This window comes from Taeniopygia guttata, chromosome 2 (assembly GCF_048771995.1).
Source record: "Taeniopygia guttata chromosome 2, bTaeGut7.mat, whole genome shotgun sequence".
Classification (NCBI taxonomy): Eukaryota; Metazoa; Chordata; class Aves; order Passeriformes; family Estrildidae; genus Taeniopygia; species Taeniopygia guttata.
The window spans coordinates 6,262,204-6,275,925 of record NC_133026.1 but is presented as its reverse complement, the minus strand read 5'-3'; the positions used below and the strand labels follow the sequence as shown (position 1 = coordinate 6,275,925).

The 13,722-nt window shown below is 38.4% G+C and overlaps 1 protein-coding gene across 3 annotated transcripts in view; it reads left to right on the top strand.

Moving 5' to 3' along the window:
* XYLB (xylulokinase) overlaps positions 1–13,722 on the top strand; it is an 82,390-nt gene that overhangs the window by 15,122 nt on the left and 53,546 nt on the right. For all 3 annotated transcript variants that reach the window (XM_030264222.4, XM_072925302.1, XM_030264223.4), the window contains exons 9-15: positions 2,607–2,725; positions 3,858–3,939; positions 4,860–4,900; positions 5,308–5,423; positions 7,397–7,512; positions 9,792–9,865; positions 11,208–11,304. In XM_030264222.4, coding sequence (XP_030120082.4) covers positions 2,607–2,725; positions 3,858–3,939; positions 4,860–4,900; positions 5,308–5,423; positions 7,397–7,512; positions 9,792–9,865; positions 11,208–11,304 — 645 coding nt within the window. The remainder of the gene's footprint in view (positions 1–2,606; positions 2,726–3,857; positions 3,940–4,859; positions 4,901–5,307; positions 5,424–7,396; positions 7,513–9,791; positions 9,866–11,207; positions 11,305–13,722) is intronic.

Genomic DNA, 13,722 nt, shown 5'->3' with positions numbered 1-13,722 from the left:
GCAGTGAAATATAGAAATCTATTAATCCATGTTTTGACCCTTTCCTCGGTTCTTACTGTGCCATGGCCTTGGCTGTTGACCTTCACTGGGCTGCCTTTGATTTTTGATCGTTTTCTCCCCTTACTCCTCAGATTATGACTGATTTTGTATGTTAAACTTAGTGATGTAGATCATGAGCACAGGTACTAGAGTCAGGAACTTGGTGTGAATCACTCCTTGCATAATCAGAGGAGCATTCAGCTCTGTTTTTTATTTTCCACTGAGACTCCCATGCCCACAGCTGGACAGGATGAATCCAGCCCATCAAATTAATAGTTCTAAAACAGTTTCACATTTTTAAAACGAGTTTCTAAATTTGGGGCAAATTGCCTCACCTCTCTTTTCTCAGGGCATGTGAATGTTTAAGCCACTGCATCTACCAGTCAATAAACTGAAGTATAATGTAATATGTATATTGTATAATGTAAACACTCAGTTTTAAAGATACGAGGCTTTTCTCTTTTATGCAGGAAAAATTGAAGGCTGCCCTAATGTCTTGTAAAATTTCATTGGAGGATTCTGGTGAAATGTTTCTCTAGGCTTGTGGGGTGTCGACCAAGATGGTTTAAAAAAAACCAAAAAGCTGCAGAAAACAGCTAATCTTTCTGTAGAAAAATCCTATTTATTTAAAGATTCTGTTCCTCACTGCTTTAGTTTAGTGAAGAGATTCTTGGCCTTTTAAATCATGGAGTTTTCCAGGAAAATTTATAGATTTGTGTGGAAAGGTGTTCTATGCCTGAGAGCACGGAACCTGTGGCTGCTCACACCCTGTACCTCTGAAAAGCGCAGGTGGTGACTCTGGGCTGAGTTTTCCTTGTCAGGACACAGTTTACCCTGGGAAGGAGAAGATGGCTGGATTTAAGAGTGGTCTCTCAGAGACACCTAAGATATGATGCAGTAAATCTTGCCATCTTTCCTTTTCTGGGTGTGTAGTAGTGATTTTGATGGCAGAAAAGGGATCCTTTGCCTGTGGGAGGGTTGTTGCACTTTGTGCTCTGTCAAATTCCCCTCTGTTTCATCATAGGCCAAATCTTTTAAATCTGTTTAATTTGCCTGAAATGGGATTAATTGATCTGGATAAAATTATTTCTATTTTTATGTTAAGTATAATCCAAACATGCTGCTGTTGGGCTTGAGTTGTTCCAGTGTGCAGCACTTTGTTTACAACACCGTGTGGAGCACTAAGTCCAGACAACACTGGGGGTGCTTAGGATTGTACTGATAAATAGAAAGTTTGTTTACAAGTGCTATTCAACCCATTTTTCAGCCTGTATGAAAAAGTCTGCTGGGAGTTGATAGGGTGGGCTCATTTGTGCTGTGTAACGAGCAGCAGAGTGTGTGTGGGGTGTGTTGAAGGCCCTTTTTCAGAGGAGAAGCACTGCTGGAGCCTTGTGATGTACTGCCTGAGATGGGTTTTCAATCCTTTTCTTCCTCTGCATCCCAGAACTGCAAGCAAAGTCTTGTTCCACAGGCACTGCATGTGGCATCAGCCTCACCACCTTTGACATAAAGAGCTTAAAAATGTATTGAACAGAAGGAAATACCAGGTTTTTCCACCATGCCCAGCTGAGGATATGGCTGCATTTCTGAGACAAATAAATTGTGGGCTGAACAGTCTTTGGAATGAAATTGGCATTAATCTAGAACAAGACTGTGTCCTGGAGCAGCACTAACCAGAAATACAGATTTTCAAGTCTAATGAAATGTGCAATTAAAGGCATCTTAGAATCATAACCCAGGGGTGTGGAGTATGTCATACAGATTTGGCCACTAACCAACTTCAATTAACTTTTAAACCAGCAATAAAACAGTGAGAAAAGAGCAATGAGAAACCAAACCAAAACTGCAAAGGCCTTTCTCAGAGCTAGTGATAGTTCTGGTGAGAAAGCAGGTGACCAAATCAGTTATTTAGGTTTGTGGCAGCCTGAAAATAATTTCACAGAATCTGGCCTCAAGAGGTTTGCACACTTGCAGGTGTTGCAGATTTCAGTTGGGCTGCTCAGCTCTCCTGAAAACCATGGCTTTGGTATTCAAAGGTGGATACCAAATTATCCTCAAAATTAGAGGCTTTATTTGAAAAACTGAAAAGGGAAACATCGATATGGAGGAAGATTAGTCAGCATGGATTTAGGTGCTTAAAGGATACTCTGCTCAAAGGTAGGAGTAATGTAAAGCCATCCTACTGAGGGGAAATTTCTTCACTTTCGGGTCTTTGCAGAACACAACACATCTTCAAGGGACATTGCTCCATCACTTTTACTCCTATGAAGTCCTTGTCCAAGGTGGAAGATTTGGGGGGGAGCTGATGGGGAGGCATTGATATTCTTGTCTTTCCTCATAATTTGTGAATGACTGAATTGTGTGGTGTATTGTATATCAAAGAAGCATTTTCTGCTACTTTTGCAGGTGAAAGCTCTCCAGAGGCTAAATTATCAATATCCTTTATTCTTAGAGGAGCTGAAACAGTTCTCTTTAAATGAAAAACAAACATCTGAAAATTTTCTGTTGTTGGAATTTTCTGGTCTTTGCTTAATCTTGTGCACTTCCTCTTTTGATCTGTCTTGTAGGTTCTGGTATGAACTTGCTGCAGATTTGGGAAAAGGCATGGTCAAAGCCCTGCCTTGATGCTTGTGCCCCTGGATTAGAGGAGAGACTAGGATGCCCTGTACCATCCCACTCAGTCCTGGTATGTCCCTGGCCAGAAGAGTTGTAAGAAACAATTTTGCTGGGAGTTGTGCTAATGGCACTTGGAGTGTATTTGTGTGTGCAGTGCTGCTGGTTTAATAGTTCCAGCTGTGTTGTGAAGGTGTTTTATGAAGCAAATACAGACATCTTTGGAAACTGGCACCCATCATAGCTTTGGTCTCCTTGGGTTCTTGCATGCCCTGGGCTGTGTGAGAGACTTTTAGGTTGGTGCTCCAATTATAAGAATTTTTGGGGTCCTTTCCCATGCCCCAGAGCACCTGGTCACTGCAGAGCTGTGCACGGGTGTTTATTGCTGCAGAAACTGAACCCTACATTTGCATTTCTAGACAGAGATCTTGTTTTAAGCTGTTTTTAGACTTAATGAGGTAATCTTTGTGAATAATTTGGGATATTTAAAGCTCCTCAGTTCACATAGCATAATGGTGAAATCAAATCAAGCCTCACATCTCCTGAGTAAATGAGTTTAGTCTTACTACCCAGCACAAAACCATCTATTCTTTAGCTGTGCACACGTGAGGAAGTGGAGATCCCCATCACCTGAGCCCTCTGAATTCACTGCTGATCTGTAATGGAGAGGAACATATAAAAAAATCCTTATAGATGTCCTTGTGTTTTTTATTGATAGTTTTCTTCTATTTTATCTCAATGGCCATCAAATGTGGCTTAAAAGAATATGGTTCTTGACCTCTAAAATAATAGGGGTCATACTCCATCATTTGATGCTGTGATGTATATTAATGTTGTGTTTCCTCTTATGTTTGCATTGAATTTCTAATTTCTAGCTATTAATATTCATGTATATGTGCACAACAGATAGATGTGTTTATGGTACTTGATGTGAATAACTGAAGAAAGACCCAAAGCTAAAATGCTCCTATTTAATAGCCTGCTTTCAAATCTAATCTGAGGGTATTCCTGTGAGGTTCTCAACAACTACAATGAAAAAAGTGCATTAAAAAATTTTAAAATATTCATTTATACCTTAAATGTTTAGGAATAATTCTTGTAGCTGCTCTAGGGTTTTTCAGTTCCATGTTACAATACATTGTCATATATTGCAAGATTGCATTCCATTTTTTTGAGCTTTTTTTCTTCTCTCTTTCTTTCCTTAGGGGCCCATTTCTCCATATTATAGTCAACGTTATGGGTTTAACCCAGACTGTAAAATAGTAGCATTTACAGGAGACAATCCAGGTGAGATGATTAACTGTGCAAGATTCAGTGGATATGATTATGTATGTACTGAAATTCTAAATCTATCTTGCTGGTTCTCAGATGCTGCCTATAAAATGAAAGAATATTGTTTTTATCAGCATTAATTCCTCTTTCCAACACCCTTCCATCACTGATTCTTTTGATAGAGCTATCTCAGATAGGCTGTGTATGACAAATTATTCTCTTTTGCCAAGTAATCAGAGGTGAATTCATTTGCCTCCTGATAACTTCAGTTTTTGTTATGAGAAACTATCCGTACTATGAACTGCTAACATTTTAGCTTAGACAATATGAACTTTAAAAATGCTCTTATATCTTTTCAAGCAAAAAGATGGAGATATTTGCTTTCTTTAAGAATTAAAGTTGTCCTTTTGTCAGACTGATAGATCTCAGTACAAGGGAAGGTGTTAATTCAGGGTCAGTTTTTTGAATCCTGGAGACTGTTTCAGTGTAAAGAAAATTACATATATTACAGTAGCTTACGCAGGTTTGAATCTCTGCATTTCCCAAAAATCCAATTTTTCTTCTACAGACCCAAATTCAATTTAGTCCAATAAATATGTGAATAATGTGATGGAAGTAGGAATGTTCCTCCTCTAAAGTGCGTTGTTAACTAAGGGTCCACTGTATATAAAACCTGGATGCATAAGCTATTAGAAAAATCATGCTGTTCTGTAGTTTGTCTTGAGCATTTTGAGTTTATTAAAACAAAAATCACACTCTCACCCAAAAGTTTTGCCCATCTTTTGTGGTGGATAGCCCAAGGCCACCAGGAGCTATTTGCCATTTATTTTGTACTTTGAGTTGGTGTTTGCAATGTGCTATGATGTCTTGGGTAACTGGCTGTAATTGAGTCAAAGAACTCTCTCTAAAGTACCTGGGATTCTTTTTGCTTTCAGCATCACTGGCAGGGATGAGACTTCAAGAAGGAGACATTGCAGTAAGTCAAAACACTCTCCTGAAAATCTGTGTCCTTGGATGCTTGAAATACTTGAAATGTAAATAGCTGCAGGTTGCCAGTTAAATATACCTGCTAGTGTTGATTTGCTGCTTATTGGATTTATGCTTGTTCTATTTCTATCAATCTGTAAGCTGCCTGAAAGATTTTAAGTAAACTCTTGTGACTATTTTTAACTAACACTCCAGACATTAAAATCTAAGTTTCCATCTAGTATGTATTTCACTGGCATGACAGCCTAAGTCAGAGCTAGCTTCAACACGAATCCAATTGACTTAATGTGTAATTTAAAAACAATTAGTGGCAATAACAAATGGTTTTAATTTAATTTCTGTATTGCTTTCCATGCACATTGTGATAAAGCTTCAATTATCTTTTTTCCCCTCCAGATTAGCCTTGGCACAAGTGACACATTGTTCCTGTGGATCCAAGAGCCAACTCCTGCCTTAGAAGGTCATATTCTGTGCAATCCTGTTGATTCTCAAACATATATGGCACTTTTATGGTAATAGCATTTATTTTTTTTACATCTGGGATCGATAACATATATTTCTTTCTCTGTGTTAGCGCTTTTTATTTCTTTTGTGAAATGATAATGAATAGAACATTCAGCATTCTCTACGGTATATGGCAATCTACTGCTGAAACATTTCCATCAACATTATAGCATTCCTATTGTTTAATCTGAGGAACTGAAACTGCAGAGTTGTGGAGGATAAATTCTCATGGCACTAAAAAGCTGAAATTATCTCAGTGTATGGATAGAGCCAGTTCTGTGTATCTCTGGTAATTCATTTAATGTGCAGGAATAACAAAGCTGCTGAGATAGAATGTGAAATGTCTGAAGCCTGACCAGGCTGTGTAACTTCTGCGCTCCTGAGTGGGGTCATAATGGAGTAGGTGAAGATTCCCTTTCCAGAGAGGAGCATAATCAGTGCTGTTCAGGGATGTATTAGGGCTATGCTTGAGGAAAATATTGAGATCTCAAGATCCTACCTCATGGTAGCTTTTGGCTGCTGTGGTTTGAGAGTTGTTTGGCCCCTTGCCAGCCAAGGAGATGGACTGGAACTGTGTTTGCCCTCATTGAATCGCTGTATTTTGGATTAAAATTTCCAATCCAGGTGATAGTGTTTTGCTGTGTATTTGCAAGTAATATGCAGATAAATTTTGTGTCTAAATGCCCTGGATTGTAGATGCTTGAAGCTCAGAACTTCAGCAAAGCTCAAGACTGCCCTGAAGCTGTGGTGTTGAATCCCACCTGCACAGTAGTAGATGACAGTGGGAACGGTGTTCATGAAGTTGAGTTCAAAAACACGATGTCAATTGCAAGTTACTGAGTTTTGATTTGTGATTTCCCAGCAGGTTTTGTTTGTTATGTTTTGTTTGTTTGCTTTGTTTTTAATTTACATTTGAGTTTTTCTTCTACCCAATGTTTTCTTTACTTTTGTGATGTAAAAGAACTATGTAAACCTGTTCATAATAGGAAAGCAGATACTGAGGCATTTTTCTGAATAAATGTTACACTGCTGTTCTTTCACTGCAGCTTAACAGGCAGTTTGGTGGTGGCCTTGGTAGTGCTGAGTTAATCCTTCCTGCTCCTTCTGTGTAGTCATTTCTGAGTTGACCCTGCCCCTTTGGCACCAAGGCCTCTTTATTTCTAGAATATTAGACTTAATAGGGGACTCTCAGTAGAAAACAAATGCCTGAGCTACCAGACAGGGTATTTGTATAGAAAACTCAGATAGCTTCAGCTGGTGCTACTGAGCAAGTTCAGTGATTTCCTTGCCCTCATTTTTGATATTTCTGTGCCTCTTCTGCTGGGCTGCTCTGACAACTGTGCTGGAGAGTTCAAACTGCTTTCCCCTCTGTGCAAGGCCAGTGCTGCAGCATTTTGCAGGAGTGTGATATTCACAGAGAAGGTGACAGCATGAAGTGTGCAAAGACCATAAAAAATGAAGAGGTGAATATTTTACTGCATGGCTTGTTAACTGGCTGTGGTGCTTTCCTTTGCCAGATCCTGGCACAGAGCTAGACCTCGTCATAATTCTTGTTGGACCCAAGCTGGTTCCATACAGGTACCATGCTCCTGAAATCATAAATGCGATGTGGGGACACTCCTGCTGCTCCTTGCAGTGTCCTCTCACAGTGAGTGGTGGCAGGGCACTTCTCTGAGGAGATGTCTCAGCTGTGCAGAGCTAACCTGGGTTTGGCATGGCCTGCCATGGATCTAATCTGACTGACTGGAGAAATGTATACTCTGCACTGTGCTCCCCAGCACCTCCTGTGAAACTTGCTTTCTCTTGTCTTGCTCTTCCTCCTCTATCTCTTTCCATAACGAAGTGTTTACATCTTTTAACTTGCCCAGTTTTAATTCAGCTGATAAACTTAAGCAACAATATAAAGTAAAGGAACAAAATGCTTTAAAAATCTAGAATTAAACATTTTAGAAAATGCATATGGTGTGTTTGTGTGTTTCAGTTTTAAGAATGGCTCTCTGATGAGGGAGAGGATCAGAGATGACTGTGCTTCAGGCTCCTGGGATGAGTTCTCCAAAGCCTTATCATCAACTGTTGCTGGAAACAGTGGAAACTTGGGTATGAACCTTAGCAGGGCTGGGACTTTGAGGGTTTGCTTAGACACATACTGCAGTAGGTGTTGTACCTCCTTTTCACTTGGGTCATCATAAAGGTAAAGAATTAAGTTAACTAGAGCAAGAGAAATTCCTGATGTGTACTTGGAAAAGCTCTGTTGACAGCCTAAGTGTCATCACAGTGTTTTCCTTCAATATTCACTGACTAAGAAAATTATATTTATGGATCTCCTGTGGTCATTGGAAGGGTGTTAGTAACATCTTAGCTGTAGAGTGTTTGAAACTAGTAATTTCTGAAAGAGGCTTTCATTAAAGTTTATTTCTTTTTCTGAAGACTCAAACCAAGTGAATTAAGTACCTCCATATTATTTCTTTCTCAGTCATTACTTTAGAATCTTGTTCATGCATGTGTATGAAGCAATGATGTCAAGGGATGCCTGGATTTCCTGCATTTTCCCTAGTGTGTGACACAGAATCACTTCATCCCTGTTTTTTCCCCCACGTTATGGTTAGTGGATGAAATGTAACAAAATTGTGATGACGGAAATATTTTAAAAATACTATTAAATTCATGGATTTGAAGTTTTTAATTATTTTCTCTCCCACAGTTTAACATTTTACAATTCTAATATGTAGCTCTGAAATAAGCTGTTGAAAAGTCAGCACATGTCTAATGAAGATTAAAATGGACCCATTGCAGAGCAGGGTATGAAATCATCACCATCATCTCAGGTGTGAATTGATATAGGTAAAATTAATGTAAAAATTATAGGCAGCAAAGTTTTTAAATGTAGATATTTAAGCTATAGAAGGCTTCACTCCATAGCAAAGTGAATTTAAGATAGAGCCTCTTGACACTGTGAGATTAGATTTTTCATTTTTAGAAGCTCTGTTATGTTGTCTGTCAAATCCAGTCTCTGTGGGGTATTAAAATGATCGGGAATCTCTTTTCACTAAAAGACAAATCAATTCTAGTGTTTTAGAAAATGGGAAGAAATTATTCTAAAACCCCAAAGTCAGCCAGTTTAGACAATATTATAAAAATTGGAAATTGATGAAAATATTGTTACTGAACCAGGACAGTGCCTTAAAGTTTAAAAGTTTGTGTTATAGCTATATTCACTTGAATATCTCTCTCCTCTATAAAACGTGTGTTTCATGGAAGTCATCCTCAATAATCTATGTACTAGAATAACCTCTGGGTATATCTGTAAAAAATGCAGTAATCTCCATAACTGGAGTGCCTGGGGGAAGCAAAGCAAAGGCAGAGCTGGTTAAAAACCCCCTTTTTATTCCTTGTTCCCTGTTGTGTGGGGAGGTGCCTCTGCAGAGGTTTGGAGGTCAGGATTGGAATGTTGGGATGTGCTTCCCCTGCCAGGGCCTGCAGATCTGTGGCACACAGAGCTGCTTACTGGCAACTTTGCAGAATGTTTAACCAGAAAGGTTATGTGTGCTAAAACACAGTATTTTGTGTTTTATTTTGCCAGTAATCACAGGTCTGCTAGGGCAGCACAGTTTTGTTCCACAGTTACAACCTCAGAAACTCTCCTTAGTTTCTTAGCTATTCTGTTCAGTTTTTCTGTCCTCATTTTTCCTGGTCTCCTTCTTGAATCTCTCTTCTGACCAACCCAAAGAAATCTTTGTCTAGCTGTCTACAAAGCATCACAGCATTTCCTCAGATCTCTTCAAAACTACTCAGAGACCAGCTCTGCTTCATGACTTAAAATACCTGATATTCTCTAATAGGCTCATGAAATCTAATCCAGGGTATGAAATGTTCCAGTATTCCTGTACTCTTCTTACCAACTTGCCATTTTTTCTGTGTGTGGTTTTTTTCTCCTTTGACCCTTGCATATGACCATACTCGGACTATTTCTAGTATGTGTCATGTATTAGCTGTGTTACTTACAAATGTGTGTATTATGGTGGATGTATCCTCTCTTGTAGGCTTGGTGTTTATTACATTGTTTGGCATGTTAAAGATCCATATTTTGTAAACTGAGAGAATCATGGAATATACTGAGTTGGAAGGGACCCACTGGGATCATTAAAGTCCAAATCCTGGTTCTGCACAGGAGAGCCCAAAGAATCCCACCATAAGGCTCAGAATATTGTTAAAAAGTGGATATATGGATTGAAATTAGTAAAAAAACAGGCTGTGTGGTGACTTGTATATCCAAATACCTGATAAACATCTATTATCATTTTAGCTGTGTGCAGAAATAAGATTCCAACTTTGGGCCTGGGAGCAAACATGACACTCTTTAATGTTCCTTGATGCAGGTTTCTACTTTGATGTGATGGAAATTACTCCTGAAGCAGTTGGGATTCACAGATTCAACAGAGACAACCAAAAGGTAGTAATAATCTGGTTAATGTCTCAAACTTTGAAGGAGTGCGGTCAAGACTTCAAATCTTTGCCATTATATATATTTTTTTTTCTGTCTGAAATATTTGCTTTCCAGTTTTATTTATTGATGCAAGTCCCTGGGATAATTTTCATAAGGAAGTATTTGGTCTGTAGCTTGACAGCATCTACAGAGCAATGTCTGAACTAGGACTTATATGGTATTTTTTTTATTATATATTTTCTTTACGGGAAAATGTGGATTTACTGAAACCAACACCATCTTTGAGACAGGATTAACTTTAAGCTTACTGAGAACTTAGTACATGTACATGACTTAGTCCTTGTTTTTTAATTTTAGACACATAGATAAGGGTGTGTTGAAACTTTGGGCTGTAATATTTTGTCTATATATGTGTGGACTGAAAGACCTCATTTTGCTGTCCTGCATGACTTGGAGTAACCTACAAGCCACATAGTGGTATTTAAGTAAGCACAGGCTCAAATCCAAGTGGAATGAAATAGATATTAACTTATGGGAAGTAGGAAGTTCTTGTATATTTTTTTTTTTTTTTGAGGAATGGATCTTGTTTAAATGCCTGGCTTTCTGGGTGGTACTGAAACTCAGGAGATGTCTTTGATCAATCATGACTCCCAGTCAATTAGACCTCACGTAGGTGAACAGAGATTGATGCTATCTGGTGTTTGCAGTGCAGCTCTACTCTCAAGTGTTGGCTGTTAAGTGAATGCTTAATCACTTCTAGCTGTTACACAAATGTAGGCACTTACTGCAGCTCATGGAGAAACTCAGCTTCATGTGAAGGATTCCCCCTATTTGTTTGCAGTTCAATATTCTGCTTCTCTTGCCTCATTTGATGAAAGGACAGGAAAATGTTATAGATAGAAACTAAATAAATTAATGAAAAGATTACATGGTTTCACTTTTGTTCAGACAGAAATAGATTTAGGCTTCTGTGACATTGCTTAATTCATATGAATTTTATATAGTAGCTTTAATTTAATATTTTTGAGATCTTGATTCCTAAGCAGCTCTTGGTGATGGGAAATGCTTAGGGAAAAGTTTACAGCTTGCCCCAAAATTCTTCCCATTGTTCATCAACTTCAAATTTGATGTGTTTGCCAACAGCATTGAGGGTATGGGCTATGTTCTCTGTCATGAGTCTTTAGGTCCATCTTGTATGTATGAGTGAAGAACTGGGCCTAGAGGAGAGCAGACTTCAGGGTGAAGGCAAAGATAATCAACTATAAACCTGTCTTGTTTTTTAGCCACTCTGCAGCTTGGCACTGTGTGCTGGGTAAGGTGTTGTTAATTCATTCCCTCTTTGGTACAGGTTTCAAGGTTTCCAAAGGAAGTAGAAATACGAGCATTGATTGAAGGGCAGTTCATGGCCAAGAGGATTCATGCTGAAAAGCTGGGATATAAAGTCTGTAAGTATGATGAGAACTAATGGCACTGCTGTGATCTCTGTCCTGCCTGATGGATACAGAAACTGGTGTGAATTCTGAATTTGGTCTTTGAAAAAATTATTGATGGTGTGTTGGGTGCAAGTTTTTGTAGATTTTAGCATTAGAAGGACTAAGGAGGTTTATCTTTAAAAGACTTATTTTTCATGTATTCTTGCTGTTTCATTGTTTGAACTGCATTGTCCAGTAACAGTTTGGCCTTAGCTCGTGAAATGGAAAGAAGACCAGACTTCTGCTGGAAGCACAAGACTGTAACTCAAAAAACTTGAAATCTATGTTCTGTTCTTGCATCTGCCATAAGCTGGTCACACACTTCTTTACCTCTGTTTTCTGTTAATAAGGCAGAAGCCCTTACTCTGTCTTGTGATTCAGAAAGCCAGAGTTCTGGCTTCCTAGAATTTATGGTATGAACAGTTTTTAGCACATTAGAACAGCAAAGTCAGCCAGTATTTTATCTAGAGGAGTGGGTTCAAATCATTACTATGTGTACAATTCTACAAAATAATACAGGCAAGCCTGTAAGATTTTTATTGATGTTTTCTGTCAGTGTATCAGCCAGTGGTATCTTAAACATGCTGAATTAACTCATCTGGAGGACTTTTAATAAATATTTTATTTTTTAAAATCATAATATTTTTATTTACATCCTGACCTCCTCCTTTACAAGTCATTGCTTAACTCCTGCCCCCAGGCTTTTATCAATAATCATGAAGGACAGAATATTTTTATTTTTAAGAGAACTCCAGGAGCTGAAAGCTGAGAAAATGCAGAAATACTGGAACAAATCATAAGGCTTGTCAACACCACCTCGTAAATTTACACTGTAAAGCTTTCTGTGTTATATATTTTCTTATATAGTTGAAACTGTATTTATTTGTGGAGGTTATTTATGGAGATAGGTGGAGTTTCAAATAGACTGTGTTTAAAATACCTGTTTATCCATCCTTCATTCTTAAATTCTGCTGCACCAAAATCTTGGCTAATATAGCCTAGGAAGATCATGGCTGAGGACACTTTTGCAGTCTGTAAATGTCAGGGGTTAGACAAGCACCAGAGTGTGAGAAGAACTATTTGAGATATCAGACAACCCTGACACAGGAACAAATGGGGATAAATTTTCTGTAAATATATTTAGGCTGAGTAGGACAGCCAAAAATCCAAATAGTTTTAGGATGTGGCTTAATAAGTTTTAAGAATTCTTCATTAGTATTTTTTAAATGCTGTAGATGCCTACAATGAAGAGGAGACAGGTGTGATTGTATTATATTCCTGTGGATTCTTTGGAATATTAGCTACTTTTGTTTTGTTGCATCCCTAGGGCCTTTTAGCTATTTGGTAACTTAACAGATGAGTTGCTTCAAAAAAGAACTGCTGTACATAATGTGGGCTATGTGCATCTCCCACTTCTCCTTAGTGGTATTGTTTGAATGTCATACTCTGTTGTTTGTGTAGTGATGGCAGGCTCACATCTGCATTTGTTGTGTGACAGCTCTGAAAACAGGGTGTGTTCACAATGTGTTTCAGGGTATGGATGAGCATTGTGGGAATTACTCCAGCATTGGCAGAATTTCTCTTGTTTAATAGCTGCTGGTTTTCAGGCTTTTTTTTTTTTTTTTTCCTGCTTCCTTTTAATGTGATTTAAAAGCTTATTTCTTTTTTTGGATTAAATATGCAGTTGGGACCCTTGTGTTTATTCAATTCCTCTTAGGCCTTGCCTACATGGGGGATTTACTTTGATATTTCCAGGAATCAAGCTGATTTACATTCAGAAATATAATCACAGCAGGGTAAATCTTGGCTTTTTGTTGTTATTGCTGTTGTTTGCACTGATGGGAGAATGCAGTAAGAATTGGTCACAAGATCTGGAAGTTTCTATGATGACACCCAATAAATCAATGTGTGAAAAATAAACATGACATGGTCAGTCACATCAAATGCCTTGCTGGGGTGCCCTGAGGTTTGTGTGCTGCTGTCACAGCGGTGCATATGAGTCAGAAACCTGGCTAAGAATTTCCCTAGCTCTGGCACCAAGGTGCTGGAAAATTATTTTGGCAGCTATGAACCTGCCTTTCTGTTCTTGGGCCAAATGCAGTTTGGATGGCTGTAATCAGAAAAGCAACAGCGTACGTGAGAGAATTTTGTAAAAACAAACAAATAAATAAAAACCTGCCATATAGAGTTCTTGGTTATGCACTGTGAACATGACAAACATTAGATAATCCCTTAGAATTAGCTTCCAATTAATGAATATATTATCTTGCAAGGAGCAGTGTTTTGAATCCTCAGTCTAGCTGGTGCTGTGGGAAGGAGTGCAACGATGCTGAAAGAGCTTTTTATATGTGGGCTTTTGTTCCCAGTTGTATGTGTCCAGCACATTATAGA